Source organism: Desmodus rotundus, chromosome 1, assembly GCF_022682495.2.
Source record: "Desmodus rotundus isolate HL8 chromosome 1, HLdesRot8A.1, whole genome shotgun sequence".
Taxonomy (NCBI): domain Eukaryota; kingdom Metazoa; phylum Chordata; class Mammalia; order Chiroptera; family Phyllostomidae; genus Desmodus; species Desmodus rotundus.
In genome coordinates this window covers 14,633,335-14,656,854 of record NC_071387.1, presented here as the reverse complement: position 1 = coordinate 14,656,854, position 23,520 = coordinate 14,633,335, and the positions used below count along the sequence as shown (strand labels likewise).

The window sequence follows — 23,520 nt, the reverse complement described above, 5'->3', positions numbered from 1 at the left end:
AAATCTGACAGTAGGAGGCCCGTTGGTGATTTGAACTCCTCCATTCACTGAGGCAGTAACAGCACTTATTAACTGCTGATTGTTTGGCATCAACGAATCAGCTCCTTGACTTTCCACAGCTGAAAAGAAGATACAATGCTCATGATTTACTCAAGGACACTGAGGCCTAGCAAGGTTAAGTGAGATGCCCAAAGACACACAGAGAAGCTGCGTTCGAGTCAGAATTAAATCTGAATCTGCTTGAGTCCAAAACCCTTGTGCGTTCTCCTAGGAACCACTGTGCAAGAGGGCAGCCCATGAAGATACTCTGGCCACGCCTGTTTTCTGATAGCTCCGCAGCTACCGAGGAGGCCGGGTGAGTCAGTCATTTTTGCACGCTCAGTTTCCAGTTTGAATTTTCAAGCTCCTGGTTCTGGAGTCCAGGCAGCTGGACAATAAGAATGTTGAGAGGCTTGACAATGTCCTCCTGGGTACCTGCTGCCTACAGGGTTTTTTTTTTTTTTCTTAACAAAAATGTTTGGTACCCTGTAGTAAGCATGTCCTGAGTCCCAGGCCTTGCACTAGGTGCTCAGCATTGCCTGGTGGCTGTGATGGGGAAGGGAAAAGGCCGCTTTTCAGAGAGGCTGATCCAGAGCTTGTCAACCCTGGCTGTACATTAGAACCAAATGAGTAGTTTCTTTTTCTTTTCTTTAAGCCGCTGGCTAAGTGCCACCGCAGACTGACTAAATCAACATACTGTAAGGCGGGGCCTTCAGTATTATTTATTTATCTATTTATTTGAGAGGAGAGAGAGGAAGGGACAGAGACTGAAATATCAGTTTGTTGTTCCACTTACGTATGCATTCATTGGTTGAATCTTACATGTGCCCTGACTGGGGAATGAACCTGCAGCCTTGGTATACTGGGATGCTGCTCTCACCAACTGAGCTACTAGGCCAGGGTAACTTCTTACTTTAACATAATATTAGACTTACAGAACAGTTGTAAGAGTAAATGTAAGCTTTTATACATCTATTGATGTTATTCTGGAAGTTCTAGTCAGAGAAATTAGGCAAGAAGAAGAAATAAAATAGAACCAGATTGTTAAAGAAATACAACTATCTCTATTCATAGATGACATGATTTGAGATACAGAAATTTCTAAGGAATACACATACACACATGTGCACAATTAGAACTAATAAATGAATTAAAAAAGGATTCAGGATAAAAAGTCAGTGTCCACAAAGCAACTGTGTTTCTATATACTAGCAATGAACAATTGGAAAGTGAAATTAAGAAAACGAGCCCATTTCTAATAACATTAGAAAGAATGACATACTTAGAAATGCAAAACAATGAAAGACTTTTACCCTGAAAACTAAAACAATGCGGAAAGAAATTAAAGAAGCTCTCAGTACACGGAAAAATGCCCTGTGCTCATGAATTAAAAGACTGAATATTGTTAAGATGGCAATATTGTTAAGAATATTGTTAATATTGTTAAAACTCCCCAATACTGACCTATAGGTTCAATGAAGTCCCTATCAAAGTCCCAACATTTTTTATTTTAATAATAATTGGCAAGCTCATCCTAGAATTCATATGGAAAAACAAGGAACCCAGAATAGGCAAAACAATCTTGCCAAAGAAGAACTAAACTGGAGAATTTATGCATTCTAATTTTTCTTATTTTCTCTCCGTTATCTCATTTTCTCTCTGTACACACACACACACACACACACACACACACACCGAACCAATTGGCAGCTTTTAAAATCTGCTGCTGAGTGCCACTCCCAATTATCGTACGAATGTAGTTGTGAATATGTGTGGTGTGTGTTTGCTCGGTATATACACTCACTTATTTTTTTCTGAACTATTTGGGACTTAAGGCTGTGATGCCCTCTTACCTTTAAATACTGCAGTGTGCATTTTCCAAAAACAAAGGTATCTCCTATCCCTATCATGCAGTATTCACATCAGGGGATTATCGTTGCCACAGGACTATCGCCTAATCTACAAATTTGTTCAAGTGTCCTCTGCTCACGTCCTTTATTGCCAAAAAAAATCCCAGTTTAGTGGAAATCCTTTTACAATGTATACGTATATCAAATCATCACTTTGTACACTTTAAATGTTGCAATTTTATTTGTGAATTATATCTCGGTGAAACTGAAAAAAAGAAAGAACTCCAGCTTATATGCTGCCCTCCATTGTCACAGTGTCTTTGGACTCCTTGAATCTGGCTAGCTCCTCAGGTGGCTCTGTCTTTCGTGACCTTGCCATTCTTAAAGATATAGGTCAGCTATTTTGTAGAATGCTCCTCCATCTGGGTCTACCTCAAGTTTGCTGATGATGAAACCCAGGTTGTGTTACTCTGGCAGGAATATCCCAGAAGCGATGCTGTGGCCTTCTCAGTGCATCATACTAGGAGACTGCCTGTAGAGAGAGGATTTGAGACTATGCGACTATTCTGTACAATTCAAACTTTTACCCACTAGTTCTTGCAGGCATCCATGATTCTTAAAAACTCGCCAGGTAAGACATATGTAGCCAGGCTTAAGAACCATTCACTGAAGAACCTAAAAACCTAACCGAAGAAGGTAAGACCCTGCCTCCTAAAAGAAGAGACATTTAAATTGCGAGCTAGAGGACAAGTAGGAATGATTTTACTCATTGGAAACCAGTGGCAGTGTTGAATGTTGTGCATTCACAAAGGACCTGGTGACAATAAAGCATACAAGATACCTTGAAATGAACCATGGCCAGCTGGCCAGGCATACAGTGCCCTGAAGGATGGAGGCAGGAGATACAGGAAGGGGACCTGCAAGGAGTTTGGACTTCTGATAAGGGCAGTGAGAGACTACAGAATGGGTTTCATCAGGAATGACGTGAGTAGGAATTTGTGTTGGAAAAAATATCCTTTAGACTACCATCCGAGGCACAGATTTGAGGGTGGCAAGAGAGAAGGCAGGAAATGCAGCGAGGAGCTGATGGCAGTGCCTAGAGAGAGGGAGCAGTGACCATGCAGGAGAAGAGGTGTCACAGAGCTCAGCAGCCCTGATAGGCAGTAGCACTGTGTGGTGAGGGTGAGTTTGGCAATGGGGAGATGCCAGATGCTGTGGACAGGCAGACATAAGGCTTCTACACTGGACCTTTGAAATCAGATAAGGCTTCCTGGACGAGGTGCCATATTCTGAGTCCTGACAGATGAGTAGAAGACGGCCAGATGGACAGGCAGATGATGCCTGTGTTTAGGCAGGAGGAACAAAAGGCATGAGGAAGTAAAAGCACTCAGTATGGCTGGAGCCTCTAGCAGGGACCTAGGGATGTGACTGAGGACAGAATCAGGGCTAGACCCCAAGGGCTAGGTGTTCCACTAAGTTTAGGCTTCATCTCTGGCAATGGGGAAAGGGCAGTTATGGAGAGGCTGGAAGCAGGTTTGCAATCTTGGGGAATGCACTTCAGCTGCAGGCAGAGAGGATGGCTTGGGGTAGGGGTTAGGGAGGCAGGAAGAAAATCTAAGAGGCCGATTTGCCAATGTTGTGGAAGAAATATCTGCTCAGTGTCCATATGGATTGGTGCTGAAGACGTGGAAGCTATCATCATAACTCACAGCAGAGGAAGCATGGCCAGGCAGGCCCGGAGGGGTCTTCCCAGGCTCTAACAGGTCTGTTCTGCAAACCTCCGGAGGGCCAGTTAAACGAAGAAATCACCTTCTCACGCAGAACATAGGGAGGAAAGCAACCTGTTGCCTGAGGATGGTGCCGGGGGGAAGAAGCCAGGGGCTCGCTCAGGTGCAGAATGAAGACAAATGGGCAGTGAGTTCCAGAGAATACATCCTTTCTCCGGAACACTTGCCTCTCCATCAGGGCCCCCACGCAGGCCTGTCAGGCTAGAGTGGCGCTTTTGTTCATGTGCCCACTGTGCTCCTGTTGCCATGGTGATGGGGTCATAAGTCACGTCTGCTGCTTCTGCACAGAGGCGCTGTTATTTATGCCTGCCTGGCTGGGATTATAAACTTTTTTTTAATGTTCAAAATCCATCACAGCAAGGGAGGGTGGGTACCTCTGGCTCACTTTGCAGGAGCGGTTGCTGTCAGCCCTGCCTGTGATGCTACCACTCGCCCCCACAGCCGGGCGCTGGACCCAAGCAGCCCAGCTCGGCTCTGCAGGGTGCCCGTGGGACCCAGAGGGAAGGGTTCCAAAAGTTCATTCTTGGGCCAGGGCACGGCCTTGTTCCTGAGACCAATCCCTGTCTCCCCAGGCTAAATGTATGCATGCCCACTTTTCATGCTTCAGTTTCTGGCTTTCTAACCTGCACCATATCCCAACCCCTTTAGAACTGGGTCTTTAAAAGGGTGCAGTGGAATGGACATAAATTTGAAATCATACCTCCTGAGCCTTAGTTAGCTTCCTCATCTGTTCAATGGGGCTAATATAATGTTATCTAAGATAGGGCTTCTCAACCTTGGCACTACTGAAATGTGGGGTTGGGTGATTTTTTATTGGTTGGGGCACTGTGCATTGTAGGGTGTTTAGCAACATCTCTGGTCTCTACCCACTAGATGCCAGTAGCACTTTCCCAGTTTTGGTTACCAAAAATGTTCCCAGAGATTGCCAAATATCCCATAAGGGCAAACACCACCCCCTTTAAAGCCCATTTTACAGATGAAGAAAGTGAGCCTTTTCCTATTTGCCTATAGCAGCTCATCTTTCCCTGAAGTCCGGCCCTTCTGAAGAATGTGGAACCATGGACTTCCCTAGTTCCCAATCATGCCTTCCAAATGCCACGTTCACCTACTGGACTGGACCCCTCACAGCTGACTCGTCCACCATCCAGCACCTGCGCAACCCCAGGGTGTACATGCAGATCCACGTCACGTGCCTTCTCGGGCTGTTCCATTTCACTGTGGCTAACCCCGTCTTGTGTACAGAGGAGGATGTAGAGAAGGCTGCACATCCCTAGAGGGCAGGAGCAGGGAGAGTGCGGCTATGAGCCACACCCTCTGCTGCAGGAGCCCTGCACCTCGGATGCCCTGGAGGGGCCTGGCGGGGCTTGCTAGGGCTGGCTGGGACTGACATGCATGCTTCCCCGAAACCATTCTCTCCCATTTTCTTATTCTTAACCCCCCATTTAAAAATATTTTGGTAATTTGGTAAAACATACCTAACAAAAATCCCTCCTTAGCCATTTTCCAGTTCAGCGACATGAAGTACATTCCTAGTGCTGTGCGTCCACTGCCGCCATCCACCTCCGAGACTTTGCAGCTTGTGAAACCACAGCTCAGGGCCCGCTGAACAATAGCCGCACGCCCCACTTCTCTCAGTCCGTGGCAACTACCACTTTCCTTTCCGTCTCTGTGAGTTGGGACTACTGAAAGCGCCTCGCAGAAGTGGAGCCATACAGTATTTGTCCTCTTTGTGTGATGGCCTATTTCACTTGGCATATAATGCCCTCAAAGTTTATTCATGCTGTAGCCTACGCCAGCCTTCCATTCCTTTAGGAGGCTGAATAAGATCCCATTGTATGGGTAGACCACATCTCGCTTATCCCCGCAGACTTCAAGGGACACTTGAGTTGCTTCTACATTTTAGCTATTGTGAGAAACCCTGCTCTGAAACTCTTACTCTTTTCTCAGCCATCTTTGAGCCACAATCCAGTAGTCAACCGTCATGCCTTTACTGAGCACTTACTGAACGCAGAACCCTACCACAGGGAAAGGAGAGTATACAAAGGGCATGAACCACAATTCCTTTCGAAAAGGCAAGATTTTGAAAGATCCTCATCAGGATTCCCGCATTGAATTAAATTTGGACTAAATCCCCATAATATCGTACTAACAGTAATAGCCAACATTTTTGTGCCAAACACATCCTGAATCAACTCACTTGATTTTCAACAGCAATCCTATGTGGTAGGTGCTGTTTTCTGTATTTTGCAAATGGGGAAACTGAGGCACAGGGAGGTTAAAATAACTTGCCCATGATTACCCACACAGTGAGTGCCAGAGCTGGGGTCTGAGTTGGGTTATCCAGCGCTGGAGTCAGTGCTGTTAGTGACTGTGCAATGTTGAAATTAAGAGTGTTAAAAGGCTGGGTTGCTATGAAGTTCTTCTTTTCTCTCACTACTTTTTCTCTTTGCCACTTCCTTTTTTCTCCTCTGCCAGTTCTAGGTGATCTTACATTCTATTTGTCCAGGATTTGTTCCCTCTCTGGTATCCCCAAGCATGCCCATCCCATTCAAACCCTGCACCTACCCCTATGAGGGCCCCGTGAGACAGACACGGAGCTCGGTAGCCCACTGGCCTGACAACAAGCCGACAGAAGAGGCCAGGTCCCACTTCTCCTTCCCAAACAAAATGTGTGTGCTTTGAAAGAGAACCCTGGGAACCAAATCCCTCCTCCTGGGGTGTTCAGCTAAATGTGTGTAGCCTCTGAGCCTCAGTGGACTAACGTGGTATTACTTGAAGTGGGTGTCAGGGGATGCTGGTCCTGAGCCTGTACCTTGTCTGACAGCGTTGGGGAGGCTGCAGTGTGCAGACTTCACATCCTGAAGATTCATGATGTTCATTAACGTATTAATGTCCTTGGGAAGGCTGCCACCAAGGAAATCAATGTAGCAACTTCATTTATAACAGACTTCTCAAACCTTTCAAATTAGGGAACCCTCTTTTTGCTTATGTTGTCATGTTTACTAACCCCAAAGTAATGGTGTTATTTGGACCACTCTGAGACAATATGGATTTTATAATATAACACAGCAAACACTGTGAGGCAGAAAGTGCTAATGGGGCTGTGTGATGCTAGGACATTTTTATGTGAGGGGATTCAGTGATACTCGGAAATAGTGTAAAGATACTTGTTGAACAATTTATTGGTAATTCACAATATCCCCATGACCGTGCCAAGATGGCCACACCCAACTGGGGTCATCAAAATATTCCGCGTCCTTTCTCTGCGCCTAGAATCGAAGAAAAAGACGGTGAAGATTCAATCCTTGACCTCCAGGAACACACAGATTACCAGGGAGGGGCAGAGTAGGAGTACTCATCTATAATTGAAGGATAATGCAAGGCAATGTGCTGTCCATAATTAAGGAATACATATTCCAGCGGCATAAACAAAACCACGAGGGGGCTCTGCTTTGGGGGGATGGAAGAAGAACACGTTCTGGAATGGCTGCCCAGAGGAAGTAACGCTTCTGCCAGGCTGTGATGGATGAGGGGTAGTGTGCCAGGTTCATGGGCAGTGTGTAAGTAAGTATTAGGACATTTCAGGCAGAGGGTAGCAGCAGCAAAGGCACGGAGACAGGAAGGTGTGTGGCCTTCAGAGGACGTGGCAATGGGGACACGGTGGGAAGTGAGAGCACAGAGCAGGTGAGGGCCTGATTCTGAAGTGCTAATGTGCACCAGGTAAAACAGTTTGGATTTTTATTCCAAGGCAGTGCAGGCCAGGGTGGGATGGGGTTGGGGCTCTGAATGGTCTCAGCAGGGGAGAGGCATGGCCTCTTTGTTCAGAGGCTGCGCGGGGCATGTGCGTGGGGGTGGGGTGAGGACTGACTGCAGGGAGACTCTTTAGAAGGCTCTGGGCCTGGGAGTGTCAGGGAAGATGGAGGGGCATGGACATTTTGAGGACCTTTTGAAGGTAGGATGGATGGGCTTGGTATTCACACTGGATCTCTTCCATTTGCTCCTCCACCGGCACCCTGGGCTCCTCCTTCCCTTGCTTCACGCCTCAGTAGGCTGACGTGGATGGAATGCCTCAAAGGGCTCTCTTGTCTGGGTTCCCTCTGGGTCAGCCCACTGGGGGCACCAGCAGAAGGTGTGGCGGGAGGTAGATGACTGAGACTGGGACACTGATTCCCTTGGCTTCTCTTCCTGTCGTGTCCCTTGAGCAAAGGTCACAGCTCCTGTCAGGCAGCATTCTTCACGGAATCCTCTCTCCAGGTTCTGCTGACATCACCCTCACCCTGACCCACTGACCCAAGCCACAGTGTATTGCGTCTGTCTTACTGCTTTCCTAGAACTTCCCCCCAACTCTGTAAATAGCCCCTTTTTATACCTCTCCCATCTTGAGCATGCCATCGGCTTCCTGCTGGCACCCTCTTTAATATTAGTTTCTTTGGTTAATATCCAGATTAATTAATTAGTCACTAAAATACCCAAATCCTCTTTCTGACCAGACTCTGCACTGGTGCGTGTGTGTGGTGGGTGCAAAGTGGAGTGGTACTTACCTGGCAGAGTGAGATACACTAAGGGAAGAGTGGGTCTTAGGAGGCAAAATGATTGCTCATCTTAGCTCTTCTTGGTGCCCACCATGCCTGAGTTGCTGCTTGTACAATATAAAGCTTAGTCTGTCTGGGTGGGACCAGGACAAGGATTTTTAAGGGAACAGCATGAGACCGTGGCAGGCAGAGGGGATTCTGTCAACTTACAACCTTTGATGTGATAGCAGCAGGTCACTTCTAGTGAGCCTACAATTGTTCAAACATGCCCTGAAACATTCAGATGCAGTTCAAGTCCCCTGTATTGTGGGTGGTCTGTGTACAGCTTAAGTTAGTGTGTTCCATTTTTAATACATTACAAGTGACAATGATAGTGCCAGACAGTATCGAGGAAGCACCTATATGGAGGCTTCAACTCTGCCTCAAGCCAGAAATTTATTTCAGGAAACTTATTGGCATCGAGATGAGATTATCCAACTATACCCCCGAGAGAACAGATAGATGGATAAAAACAGACAAATGGAGTAAGACAGCTCTGTTTCTAACTCATCCTCAGTAGCCCCATCCACTTGACTAGCTTTCTTCTGCATCTCAGCAAGCAAAAAGCTCTCTTCATTACACAGGCGAACACAATCATCAGGTAATCAGATGCAAAACTGGAAGGACCTCGGACCACCACCAAGTTCAGAGACGGCAAATGCCTGCTCCTTCTCTCACAGTCCCCATCCGATACCCAAGGCAGGCACCGGGGGCTGATCACGACACTTTCCCCAGCTGGGTCTGCCTGCAGCCTCAGAAATCTTTCCAACAGGATACCCTGGGCAGCCCTAACTCATTTACTTGAATTGGCAGTGAGATGTCTGATATCTGCCATCTCTGATTTAGAACAGCCTCTAAGGTAAATGGATAAGCAGAAGCCCAGGGAGGCATGGGTTGGAGCAGATGTTCAGCTCCTGAACATCGTGATCCTCCCACTTCCTCCCATGGCTGTGTCTGCACATGGGGGTCCTGTCCCCTAATCACAGACAACTGACTAACCTGGAGGAGAGCTCCTAACCCATGCCAGGCCAGTAAGATTCCTTCTCTAGGGTTTTTCAAACAACAACTCAAGAAAGCGAAGCATTCTCTTTAGTGGTAAGAACACAGGATTGTGGGGAGTGTGATTACCACACCACGGCCACGGGGTGGGAACGGGGAGGAGGGAGAGCAGGCAGCCATTCTGGAATGATGCAGAGGGGTGAGACAGCATCCTAATGCTGTGCAGTTCCCTCCTCTTGCCTCATCCCCGTGGCAAAGCTGACCTCTCACCCTTCTGATGGTGACCACGGCACCCTTCTGATACAGTTGTCATTAAGCTAATTTAAATCGGTTGCTGTCCCCTGATGAATAAAGGCCAGAAAGGGTTTCCACCTGGCAAGGGAGGAAGACATGGCGAGGTGATGGATGAAGCAGGGTCTTGAGATCAGAAACCTACGGTCCAATTCCAGCTCATCTTCTCACCAACGGTACTGCTTAAGGTCTTGGAATGTCAGCCTTTTCCCCTGTGAAAGGGGGAGTGAAAAATAGCATCGACCCAGGAAGATGGCTGTAAGGGTCACGTATGAGAATGCGTGTGGAAGGCCTCTGCCCAGTAAGACGTGCGCAAAAGGCCACTTATCTGTGTCTTCAGTATGGATTCAGGACTGAAGCCCAGGTTTTGGATGCCCAGGTTGCAGAACCCTGTTCTGATGCCCAGCTCCGCCTGCTTGAGAAAGAATCATACGGTCTCTCCCTTCTCTCTCTTTTCTGCTAAAGGGAGGCAGTCCCAGTTCAACATCAGAAGTCCCATTTGAAAGGGTTTAACTTCTAATGCAGATATAACAAGTCACTTCTCAGTTTCACTGTGTCTGCAAAGCCTTCCATAATTCAACATCAAATATTTATTATTACATTTATTAAAGTTTTAATAATTTAGCATCCCCTGCATGTAAGAGAGGAGCTTAGCTAACTGGTTCCCCTGTATCCAACCTAGGTCACTTTAATATTTATATTCCAAAGTTTCCATTTGAGTTTCATTTAGCAGCGCCCGTGTCATGGGCCTTTCGCCGGAGCTGACAGTCGGTGCATGCCACAGCCTCCCCCGTGGCCAAGACTAACAGAAATCTGGGGCTGAACAGCGTTTGAAGAGATTTACCGAGTCTGGGCAGAAACTCATCCTAATAGACTTCACTTTTATTATGATTGCTAAACTGAAATGGGGGAAAATATATTTGTCTCCAGGCTCGCTGGCTAAATGACAGGCAGTGAGGCAGGGAAGAGATGTGGGTATACAGTAGATCCGTTTGGTAGGGATTGTAGAGCTCTTTCTGGTAATACTTCTCAGAATTCTCCTGACAGAAGGCAGGCATACGGTAGTGCAGGGCAAATCCCGATCCCAAACTCCATGAACCCAGCCGTGAGCGCCACAGGACTCTCTGTTTCCCTCGTGGGCTCCCCCTTTGCCCCTGTAATACGTTGTCCCTCACTGCCGTGGAATGCACTCCCACACGCACAGTGGATAAGACAGAAAGCCCAAGGAGCCCACTCCTCAGTCTTACAGAGAATCCTGCCTCCGCAATAGCCAGCATTTACTGACCACTCACCACACAGCTTGTGCTCAAATCCTGAGTCTGCAGCTCACTATCTGTGATACATTGGGCAAATAGCTTACACCTTGTGTGCCTCAGTTTCCTCATCTGTAAACAGGAGTAACTCCATCATTAACTCGTCGTGCAGCGTCAGAACTAATGTGAGAAAAGTGCTTAGACAGGGCCTGACAAAAAGTAAGTGCTCACTATAGGTTAGTCATTATTATCCGTGACTATGGGGAGAAGAGTTTAAATGTATCTCATTTGATTCTCAAAAACATCCAAAGATAGAAGAGCAATCACCATTCTCATTTACAGACAGGAAACTGAGACTCAGGAAGTTTGAGGAACTTAACCAAGGTCAGCTAGGAAGTGGTGGAGCTGGGATTTGAACTCAGGCAGTTTGGCTCCAGAACCCTCACTATTCTCTTTAACAGATGTTGCTCTTTTCTGTGTTTCCAGCAGGTAAGCAGGTTGCCTATTGAAGTTCTTTTGCCTCTGGGGCCGTCTGCATGTCTGCATGAATAATTGGTGAGGAAGGGGAAAGCAGCAGAAGTGTGATGGGGTTGAGATGCTAATGAGAACTGAAGAAGCCCACCCCTATCTCGACATCCCTGCTGGGAAGAGAAATGCACATCTAGGGTGGCTGCCATGAGTGTGCCCACGTGAGTGAACACACACACACTCATTAACTGACCTCCCAGAGGAGGGAGGCATCTTGAGAATTAAACCAAACAAAGCCTTTGTTAAGATACTTCCCCCAGACTCTGTTGCCTGGGGCTCTCCCATCCAGGTCCCATTATCCTGTAACATCCTGTAACATTATCACAGCCTTGGCCTGACCTCACTGCTGCCTGCTGCACACATCCTGAGGGCCTCCCGTTCTTCCCCTCTTTGCCTTTGCCATTGATGCGTAAAGGGACCGACAGGAAGGATGACACATCCCTTCCCTGTATGGCTCCCATACAGTGAACTCCAACTTGAATCACCTGACCCCTCTGCCCCGTGAGGTGCGGTTGCTTCCTGATTTGCACTACGATACCTTCTTAAACTCCTGACACTTCACACCCATTGAACACCTCTTACATGTAAGATACTGTACTAGTTATTCTCTACATGTGATGCAATCCTAACGACAAAATCCAAGGGGAACACAACCACCTGTATTTTGCAGGTTTGGAAATGGACGTTTGGAGAGGTAAACTGACTTGGCCCAAGAAGTTCGAGGAGCACACTGGGGGGCCAGGATTCCCACCCAGGTCTGCAGGATCCCAGGCCTACACTCTTTCCTACCCTGTCTTCTCTTTCTGGTCTCTATGGCAACCATGTCTATCACACAGGGATGTACCCAGAGTGCTTCTGGGGAGGATTTCGCCTTACGTCCGAGGGTCCACACTTCCTGAACATACTGTATCTGACTGGGGCGCTGCTGGGCTAAAGCCAGGTTCTGGTGTGTGGAGCAGACAGCATCTGCTACGGACCCTGGAGGGGTGCCTACACTGTCCTCAGGAGCCTTCCGAGGTTTTGCTGGCTGGGCCAGGCCAGGCAGCACAGAAATAGAGGGGACAGGGAGAAAACGGCTTTTGCATTGTTTTCCCCCCTTCTGCCACCGTGCCCCTGGGTGCTACAGTCCAGGCGCGTTGGCCTGGAACTTCCCTCGTCAGGCACTTCAACACCCAGGCCTTGGGGAGACCATCTGTGGGGTGTTTTGGTACTTGTTGTGGTTTGTCCCACATCCCTTCTCGGCCTGTCCTACTTCCTTCAGAGAACTATCCTACCTACAACCCAGCAGCCTTTCTGGTTTCAACAGTGGGTTGGTGATGCATGTCTGGCTAATGAGAACACTTTCCCAGAAAGCACTGGGATATTGGGAAATGTCCCCACACGGGCCCAGCGGAGGCATCCTAGCCGAGAGATAAGGAATATGGAATAAGGAGTCAGAGTCCCAGATTCAAACCCTGGTTCTGCTTTTACTGGCTCTATGGCCTTGGGCAAGTTATGGAACTTCCCGTGCCTCAGTTTCCTCATGCGTCACATGGGGCTGACAATGGCCGAAGGTTAAATGAGCTCAGTCCCGCAAAGCTCTTGGAACACTTCTGCCTCCTAATGGCACTTGTTATGGTACTTTGGGCTCATCCAGATAACCCAGGGTGATCAACCTATCTTACGATTCTTAACTTCATCACATCTACAAAGACCCTTTTTCCAAATAAGGTCACATTTCTAGGGTCTTGGAATTGGAATCTGATACCTATGAGGACCATTATCAGTCTGCCACAGATGGAGACTGAGAATTTGCCTTTCGAACAAGTTTCCAGGTAATGCTGATGCTACTGGTCTAGGGACCACATTTTGAGACCCAGTGGCCTTGTGACTTCCTGCTAGTAGTTCACAATTTGGCTCAGAAGTCCCCTCCTCTGCAGGGTCTTCCCTCTGATCCCCGGGTGAGTTTAATCACCTCCTCCCCATTTCCTTTCTCTGCTTCCAACTCCCCCTCTCTCCTTTCCAACTGTCACAAAGCGTGACATCTTTTTGTCTGCAATTTTGTCTCATTCAGGGCACTGGGATCTCTGTCTTAACGTTTTTATATCTCCAATACTTGGCCTGGCACACAGTAGGTGTTCAATAAATTCTTAGTGTCGAAATCGAAAGACCAAAGGAACAAAGAGCCATCCTTAATTCTGTTTAGAATGAATTCAGGGTGAAAATGGTCACCAAGTGAGCAATGCTAGCTTGCATTCTGACATCCCGTAATTCTTTCCATCATGAGCAGGGATCCAATAGTATTTCACCAATTCATTTTCATTGATTTGAGATCACAGAGAAATCACTGAGGGGCTCCAAAAGCTGGGCTTTGTGGAGGATTATTATTCCAACTATAATAGCTATTCTCGCCTCTCTCTTATAAGAAAAACCAGCTCTGGCTGAAATTGTGAGGAAGGCCCAGTATGTAGCAACGAGTGCTGTCTGCAACGCTTCTCTCTCTGCGAGGATCTTATTTCATCTCTCAAGGCAGTCTCTTGTTCCACGCTCCTTGCTACACCATGAGATTCCTTATTTATCTCTGTTTACTTACAGTCCCTGGCACAGTGCCTTGCACACAGGAGGGGCCCAGCTAAAGTTTTCAGAATTGAAAAGAACTGCCTGCAGTTTAACCAGAGTTTGTGCGGTTCCTCCACCTTTGGGGCTGACATCATTAGTATCTCCAGTGCTAAAAATCTCATTCCCGGCAGCTTCCTGCTAGCGCAGGCTGGGCATGGGAGCTGTCCAGGAGAGGGTTCTCATCTTTGGCCCTTCAACTCTTCAGACTTCAAAGCCTTCCCTCCTGCCTTAGATTCCACATAGCCAAATGCTATCCACAATCCCAGGTTAATTGCCAATGTTCTCTCTCCAGAAAATACTTTTCTAATTCCTTTGGTCAGGATTTTTTTTTCTTCCTTTTCCAACTGCCCGAGGCACTCTGTGTACACCACACATATGCCTCTTCATTCATTCTGCAAATACCTCCATGTACACAAAGCCCCCGGACCTACCACACTGTACTAGATTTCGTATATTCACTGAAGTCTCCCCTAAAACCCATGAAAAGGGATTGACGTGAACTCTCGATGCTGAGACACTATTGATTTTTAGATGCAGCATAGATTGGGTGTAGCCTTTCAGCCAAAGAAACAAAGAATAACTGAAAAAGATGAAGAGAACAAAAAAAAATGCAACACTATGCTATAGTAACAGCAAATGTAATAACTAATGCTCCTAGAGAGTTCACCGTGTGCCAAACGCAGTGCTTTACAATGTATTATGTCATTTAACTTCACCACCCCACTGTGAGAAATGGATACTATGTGCTTTCTCCACAGGGGCAAATGGCTACAGAAAAGCTTGTGCAGGACACAGGTGGAGCTGGGGTCTGAACTCAGGTAGTTCATTTGCACTCCACAGCCTATGCCTTTCAAACAATGAATGAGCTTACATAATAAACTTTGTGTACAATCAAAATATAACACGCATAGAGAAAAGGGTGCAAATTATATCTGTAGAGCCTGGTACATTTTTATAGGTTGAAAACACCCATACAACCACCACCCAGATCAAGAATTAATTATTATCTGCATCACATAAACCTTTTCATGCTTTCCCAATGCTATTGCCCCTCTACCAGGCCAAGGTAATCTCTGTCCTTTCTTCTAACTTCATAGATTAGTGTTTACTGGTTTTGTCTTCATATAAATATATATAGTTGACCTTTGAACAACACAGGAGTTAGGGGTACCAACCCCCATGCCCCCCATACTGTTGAAAACCTGCATGTAACTTTTGACTCCCTCCCCTCCCCCAAATATTAATTCTATGCTTGGTGTTTGGCTTCCATAATTCACTGTGATATTTGTGACATTCATCAGGAGTGATGGGTTGTTGTGTTCTGTAATATTCAGCATTAGTAGTATTCCATTGTACAATATGATTATTCTGTAATTCAGATATCTACTTTTTTGCCAATTTGTGGATTTTCCCCAGTTTTTTAGCAGCATCAATGAGTATTCTTAATTGTATTATACACATTTTTGTTTGGTGTATTATTTGGAGTGGGACTGATGGGTTACAGAATATGAGGATAGTCAATGGAAGTAGATATCACCCAACATGTTTACAAAGCGGTCATTCCAACTTACATTCCCACTGCAAGGATTCGAGAGTTCCAGTTGTTCCCTATCCTCACCAACATTGGCTCTCACCAGTTGTTTTAAAGTTAGACACCCAGGTAGGCAGAGCCTATACAGTTCACTGCTGAATTGCTCTGCCTCCCATAGAGTGAGATTCCATACTGAGATAATATTCTGTCACAGACAAAAGCAAAAACCAACTAGCAAAGCACATTTAAGTTTTCCTTTCCCACCCTACTGGAATGCTTATCTTTTTCTCCCTGACTCTGCTTTTCCACAGCTTTTTTTCTAATCTCTCTGTTGTGAGTCTATGGCATATTATTGGCTATCTATAATTAGGATCTATTATTAATTCCTGACATATCATCTGATTGGAACTTATTAATTCGTTACCTGCCCATGATTGCCTGGACAATAGCATGTCAAACGCGGTTTATTCATGCAGCTTGAAAAACTCAGCCTCCCCAGCACAGATTTCTTTAACTGGTGATGATCACACAATCTTTTTTGCACCCTTGCAGTGAAACCAGTGGGCATGTGAGAGGTAAAGTGAAGATAAAACTTAAAAGTCTGTCTGTGATTGCTTCAAGCCCAGACAAAGGCATGTGGGCACCCCAAGCAGGATAACAGTTTAGTGCCCTAATCAAGCCAATGCTCTTGAACTACTTGTACAACTTTTCTTTAAAGGAGACGCTTGCTGGTTTGTTGAGAAAGGGTTGAGAAGGAGGGCCCATAGCTGCAGATTGTCATCCCCTCTGCAGTCCTGAGCAACTCCGCTCTGGCCCCAACTTGATGAAAGCTCACCCTCCACGTAGCCGTGCACAGCATCCTTAGCTGGAGCTCAGAAGCTAAGCTCCAGCTAATTGTTATTGGACCATGTTCCTTAAAGGTCTCACTGCTTTCAATGCATTACAGTATTCCTTCCAACTACATCCGATATGCTCCCTGAAATGCATTCTACTACTTATATTTTTCTTACTTTTTTTTTCAACATTTCCAAAGATGTTTTAGAGTCCCTGAAGGTTGATATTCTGGGCCCCTCCTTAGCTGGCTGGCTATTTAACATGACTCAGATTGAAGGAGGAAACCCAGCTGTCTTACCCTGAAGATCAGGGTCTTTCTCAGCAGCATGACATAGTACCTGACCTCGCCAACACTGCCTTCCCCCTCATCACCAGTTTCTACTTGAACTCTACTATAGTAGGAATCCAATTCACCTAAAATTGGTATAATGTAACTTCGGGAGCATATCATGCACCAGCAGTTACTTATAGTATTTCATCATTATAACTCTTGGGAGGTATTTCAATGGAATAGTGAGGAACAAGGGTTCTGGAGCTGCAGAGACCTGGGGTGAAACTTGACCTTGTCACTTAACTAGTAAAGGCACCACCTTTATGACTCCGATTGTATTTGACTCTGTAAAATGAAAATAGTAACAGTACCAGCTCATGGGGTTGACGCAAGGATGTAATGAGATGTTAGTGAGACGTTGTTATTATCCCATGTTGCAAAGAAATGGAAGCTTGGCCAGGTGAACGTGACCAGGATCACATACTTCATACATGGCAGCAATGGGATTCTAACCTAGAGTGAGAATTACCACCGGTCAGTCTGACACCTTGAGCACCACTGAATGCACACTGAAGGTCAACAGTACAGAACTCGGAGGAAAGTTAGTAGAGAGCCTGGCAGCTGATTTCAGGCAAGGTCATTGGGTCTCTTCGAGAACAGCCTTTCAACCAGATGGCCTTTGTCCCATCTTTGAAACATGTAACGCAGAGAAACCTTAATACGTGCTTTACTACAGTGTCATCTACTTCAGTTCTATCAAAAATGGAAATAATAAAAACCTGCCATTAATTAGTTTATATGCGCCTGAAACCATCTCAGTTCTTAATAACGACCACTTCATTTCCTAAATGCTATCCCTTTCATAATCGAGTTTTTTTTAAGACTACCTCTTTCAGGAAATACCAACAGCCTGAGAAATCGTGTCAGGTTCATCCCCCCATGAAAAGTTGCGAAGATGAGAATAACCAAACTGTAAAGCAGGAGAGTTGCGTTCCAGGGGCCTCCGATCAGATGCCATAGACATGTGACAACATCCCCATTCAGAATGACCCAAAGGCAGCTCTGCGGGGGGAGAATGACACTGGGACCAGGAGTCACCAAGTCCCAGTTCAGGGGCCAATAAGTGTGTATAAGCCAGTTCCAAAAGTGCAACTGGAGTCCATTTTTTTAATAACATTTAAATGTCTAATATGCTTCTCCGTGTCAAATTAAGAGAGAGAGAGAGAGAGGGAGAGAAAGAAAAAAGAAGGCAGTAGGAAACTCCAAGATAGTGCTAGGATCAGATCTAAGACCCCTGCTTTAATTAAATCAATAAACATTTAGTGGATACCCAGTACGTCCTTGGAACCGGGGATTAAAAAACTAAGTAAGTTATTTTCTTTGACCTTGTTAGATTATCCACATAATGGGACAGAATGATATGTAAGCAGCTAATTAGACCACAGCAGAGTGAGCCTATAATGGAGTTAAGTACAAGGTACAAAACGTTTGAGGAGAGATGTAGTCTCCACCCTTTCATGACTAAAGAACAAGGAAACTTGACCTGGGCAGTTGGAACCAATGAAGCAGCCCAACGTCTGCTCCCAGGACCCAAGTCCCAGTAGAAAGACTCTCCCTCTCCAGTCTTTACTTTCCTGACTCTCCAACACACTATTAAGTGATGGCCTTTTATAAGATAAGGCCATTCATGATCCCGTCCTGTGCCAGATAATGTGTTAGCCTCTCTCACGGTTCACAGAAGCCCCACAGGAGAGTCACGGTGTTGGAGCACAAGGCCCTGAGGCCCAACGATGGGGGGCACTTTTAGGAGTTCGGAGCAGGCCTGTTTAACGGTGTTCTGTACACCATCTCCCAGGCAGCTGCCTATTTCCTCACAGGAGTTCCCGTGGTCCTGAAACAGAGGGGCTTCCAGTGCCCCAAGAAGCCCCCGCTAGAGGATGCTGGAGATGACTTCCCTACCTGACATCAGCAGGGTCTTCGGTGACGAGCACATCGGTCTTGCAGCTAGCCAGGGGGTTGATGGACAGCTCCACAGGCGGAACCACGAAGCTTTTGCTGACCGGAAGCCAGAGTCCTTGGCCCAAGCTGAAAGTAGACCTGCAATGTAAGAGTTTCCATTGGGGGACTCCCTAGGAAGCAGAGTAAAAACAGAAGGAACAGGTCCCCTCCTCCCATTCCTTCCCAGGTCCTTTCTCACCTCCCCACCCAACTGCGTCCTTTCCATTCTCCAAGGCACAATCTGGGCCCACTTTGCTCACACTTGGATGGCCATTTCTCAAACCTCTTAATCATGCAGCCCGTGTGCGTGTAGGTCCTGACTCCCGATACACAGCGGGCTCAGCGATGACAGGGACCATTTCAGCTCTGCTCTCCCAAGCGGCCCTGGCATCCAGCCGAGTTCCCTAAGTGACTACTTAGTCAGCAGAGTGTCGGCACAAAGGTTATGGGCACAGGCTCTGAATCTGTTTGAACCAAAATCCGATTTCCAGTTCTGCCACTTAATTTGCCGTGTGCCTTTATCAGCTTAAGTATTGACATTTCACACCAGATTTCATGGAGGTAGCAGGAACAGGTTCTATAGTTACAGAATATTTTTAAACCACTAGAGAATCAATAATGCCTTTTCCAGTTTAAGTACCTGAGTCTTTATGTCTAGATGCCACCGAGATAAGAATTAGATCTCCACAGGAACCTGGGCCATGATGGTGCAGCTGTGCCAACGAGAGCTCCTCTGTGCTCACGACAGCCCGGGAGGGCCCAGGTTCCATCACCTAAGCTCTCGTGGCCACACCTCCCTAGAAGACCCCCCTCCATGCCCCAGCATCATGCCCCAACAGGATTCTCAACTCACCTGAGAATCTTTTCAGGGGCTTGCTCCCCTGTCACCAAATCATAGCCCCTCTCAAGCGTCGTGTAAGGCCAAGGTCTGCAGGAAGAGTAGAAGGAGGAAAGAAAAGGAGACAGGAGATGATATTAGTCAGAAGTAGGTAGAATTCACATGTGAACATTGCTTAAGAGTAGCTATACAAAACAACCAAATTTTGCAGAAGAAAGTATTGGGTAAGCCTATGTATAGTACAAAAGGTTGTCTCCGTTTTATAGGAGGACTTAGCACTTTAAATTCCACTTTGTCCATTTTAGAGGTATGTACAAAACGCTGATTCTCTTCATCAGTCTCCCTAAGGAAGTAGTTGGGGAGGGGGAGTTAAACTTCAGCATTTGTTCTCTAGAAGAGTCATCATGGACCTTTAATGCTAAAGTGTGATTCAGTGGGAAACAGGATTCACTTTCCATCGGGTTTTGCAGAAATAAAACTGTTACAGAGAAAGAGTCCTCGTCATGGAGCGTTTTGGGGCCTCTGGTAACAGCACAGAGAAGGTGGGGATGGTCTCCCACTGTCCCCGCCCCAATGCCCTTTGCCACTCACCCTTCACTCTGTCCCCAGTCACTGCGCACACAGAGATGCCTGTGAACTGGGTCAGGGGCGTAGCCTTCGTGACAGCTGCACTCTCCTGTAAGCAGAAAGAGAAAACGTTCTTGTGAAATACTGTCTGCTCAGAACAGTCTTCTCCCCTGGTTTCCTCGCTTTCTTAGAAAATACAGTGAGCTGCCTCATTTTAGAAAAGGCCCGTGGGAAGAGGGTTTTCTGGTCTGCCCACCACGGCTGTTAATACAGAGCTTATTCATTTATTCACTCACTCACTCATTCACTCAACAAATCCTGACCACAACGCCTGGCTAGGCTCTCTGCTTGGCCCTGGAGACACAGACATCGAGGTACAACCCAGATGCTGAAGGAGCTCATGGCTTCATGAGGGAAACAGAAAGTGATCTGGTGGCCACAGATGAAGGGCTTATATTCAAATATTTAAGTTATGATAAAGCGCATTTGTACAAATGTGTTAATCAGAAAATTGAATTCTCTCCATGTGAATAATCAATCCATGTTTATTCATAAGCCCCAACCAAGTGTTACCTCCTACAAATATTTTTGATTTCCCCTTTTGGAAAAATTGTTTTCATTTACTATCTCCAGATTTTATTTTATTTTTGTTGTTGCTTGCTTACTTTAATTGGTTTTCCTCTCCTCTTCTCCCTTCCTTTCCCTTCTTGTTCCCTTCCATCCACCCACCCATCCATCCATCCATCCATCCATCCATCCATGTGTTCATACATCATTTTTTTTTCCTGGCCATGTGTTATGCTTGGTTGCACGAATTCTTGCCAGCATCCCACTCCACATTACATGTATTCCTCCCATTGGGCAAGCTCATTTGGGGTAGTGAATAGATGTCTCATTTCCTAGTATATCTTCAGAGTTCAGAATCCTGGAAGGGTTTTCAGAAGCTCTCTGTCCTGCCCCACTGTAGACTCCTTAGGGTTTTGATTGAATGGAAATAAAAAATAATAATCCTAGGAATTATTATTTTTTCCTAAGGTGTATTTGTAAAATGTTCACAGGTGCTTTACCAAGATTCTATGCATTAAAAAATGTTTGGGAAATGCTGTGGCCTTTCTCAGAGCCCATAGCATGTGACTCTGCATGGGGGTGACACATATGCCGTTCTCTGGAAATGCATTTCAAACATATTGGGAAGCTTGCTGGTGGGACAAGGCACAGGATTAGCGTTCTGGAGAAAACACCTTGGAAAATGCTGGTAGGAAGAGCCCTGGTTTAGCTCACTGCCTAGAGCAGAGTAGGTGCTCACCAGTGTGAGTTGAATGAATAATCATGGCATGGCGCCAGCACATTTCCAGACCATTGCTGTCAAGTCGCCTTCCTCCTGGTCTTCTGGGGGTCACACTCATGCACACCCCAGATGAACCCACAGTTCTTCGATCTCTCAGTCATTCGATTCGGTCTGGCCCGAGAGTTTGCAAACTGTGTTTCTCAGAAATGTATACAGTTCAGTGGAGGAGATTTAGGGACTTTGCAACTTTCAGATTTTCATTTTTTAAAAAAATTATTTAAAAATCTCTTTTATAGTCTAAACTCAAGGCGAAACACTCAGCTTGTTACATGCTAGAATTTAGGACACCGGAGAGCATCTTCACATTGTGTTTTATGCAGGCCTCATTAAAAATCAAACCTCCTGTCACCTTTGTTTCATTGAGGAGGACACTGAGACGGTGAGTCGAGGTGCTAACAAGCCCAAACTGTTTACAACTATGTCTTACGAATCAGGATTTTCCCAACCTTGTGCCACCCAAACAAAACACGGCAGTGACTATGATGCTGGGGTCGCCCAAGTTGTACAATTATCACCCATCACTCCTGATTTCAAATGTTTGTATTCATCAAATAACTTATTGCTTTCACTGATTCACTGTAAATGTTACACATTGACCTTATACAAAGTATTCTGAGTGTTTAAAAAAACCCTCTCATTTGTTTTCTGTATTACAATGCCACTGAATCTTTGGAACCCTCGCATTAGCAAATATCTGGCAATCAGTCTGGCCTTAATAAATGTTAGTTGAACAAGGTAGTAAGACAGACTAGGGGGTAAAGAAGGAGTCAGAGATAGTGTTTGAAATACTCAGAATACGGTTGTTAAAAGACAGAAGGAGAGATGAGGAGAAGGTGAGATCTACCTTCCCCTTTCCTGGACGCCTGGGAAATCAGGAGAGAGCTGCCTGCAGGCAGGGATGGTTACGGCAACCCTCCCCTCCGGTATCATGCTGGGGCCTTCCACTGAATGTGGGCTCTCTAAGTATGGGTGACCTAATGGACTGATTGTTCCTGGAGGTGAAACTAATGGAAGAGAGGGCTAAAATCCTTGAGATCTGGATGAGAATAATTTACCAAAGTGGGAGGGGTAGGAGTCACTAATGATGTGTTAAAAGGCAACAGTCCCTTCATGAAATATTCACCGCTTTAAACGTGTCTAATATCAAAGATTAAAAGTCCTGGGATTTGTCCTCGAGACTCCCAGGACTGATTTATGATCTGTCACAAGCCACAGTCCTCCTGATTCATAATGGGAGAGGTAAAGGGGTTACCTCTGGCACAGGGACAGGGGAGTCAGGCTGGAGCGCGTGAGGAGGGCTGCTGGGAAAGGGCAACAGCTGGGGTACCTGTCTCTCCTATCAGTGACTCTGCCCGAAAGGGCGCAGGTCATTTTCCCCCTCCCCCTCCTTTTGGGAATATTAGTGAGAGTGAAAAATCTATACAGGATGCTGTTCTATTTTCCTCTTTCTCTCTCATGTGCTTACTAGGCAAGTTTCCCCTGCCTCTGAATGGCTCATTAATTACTGATGCTCATTATACAACAAATATGTATTTTGCAAATGAGAGATGGCCACCCTGGAGGTCCCCCTAAGGCTGCCTGGAGAATGGGAGAGCGAGGCAGAGGGAGAAGTGCATGAATGTTGGCGGCAGACAGACAGACTTGGATTCCAGTCCTCCCTTTCTCTCTCCCTCAACCTGTGGTCTTGGGAAATGCACCTTACTTTCCAGGACCCACTGCTGTCATCTATAGGATGGGAGTGGTAGTGCCGGCACTCTCACAAAGCTGATGCGAGACTACACTGAAGTAGTGAAGGGTGAAGCTCTTGGTTCAGGTGGATACATTTGTTTCCTCCCCTTTCCCTTTCCCTGAATTCTGACAAATGCTAACTCTAGGGGCTTTGTCTAACTGAGTTGCTCCTTGCTACGGCGTCCCCATCCACACAATAGAAAATCGGAGTAGATGCTCCTTAGTTCCAAGCACCAAGGAGAGTCTGTTGTTTGAGCTGACTTTCCAAATCGCTAACCTCTGCTTTCTGGACACTTGGTTTTAGCCGTAGCTCTGATCTCTCTTAGCAGCGGGGCCAGGTGTCTGCAGCAAGGTTTCCATCAATGCCACGGCTATCGGCTTGATTGAGTTCTGTTCCCATTTCACTGGCTCAGCCTGCTCTCCAGTACTTGCAGCTGGATTTCCTTCTCGAAAGGTGCCAGCCTCTGACAGCCAGAGCTGAGGATTAAA

The 23,520-nt window shown here is 46.3% G+C and overlaps 1 protein-coding gene across 5 annotated transcripts in view; it reads right to left on the bottom strand.

Annotated features, from left to right (window-relative positions):
• Positions 1-23,520, bottom strand: part of ASTN2 (astrotactin 2) — an 813,615-nt gene that overhangs the window by 420,424 nt on the left and 369,671 nt on the right. For 4 of the 5 annotated variants that reach the window (XM_053921245.2, XM_053921243.2, XM_053921249.2 and 1 more), the window contains 3 exons: positions 19,980-20,064; positions 19,404-19,478; positions 18,512-18,649 (listed from right to left, as the gene is read on the bottom strand). In XM_053921245.2, coding sequence (XP_053777220.1) covers positions 18,512-18,649; positions 19,404-19,478; positions 19,980-20,064 — 298 coding nt within the window. The remainder of the gene's footprint in view (positions 1-18,511; positions 18,650-19,403; positions 19,479-19,979; positions 20,065-23,520) is intronic. The other variant, XM_053921242.2, reaches the window with a different exon arrangement.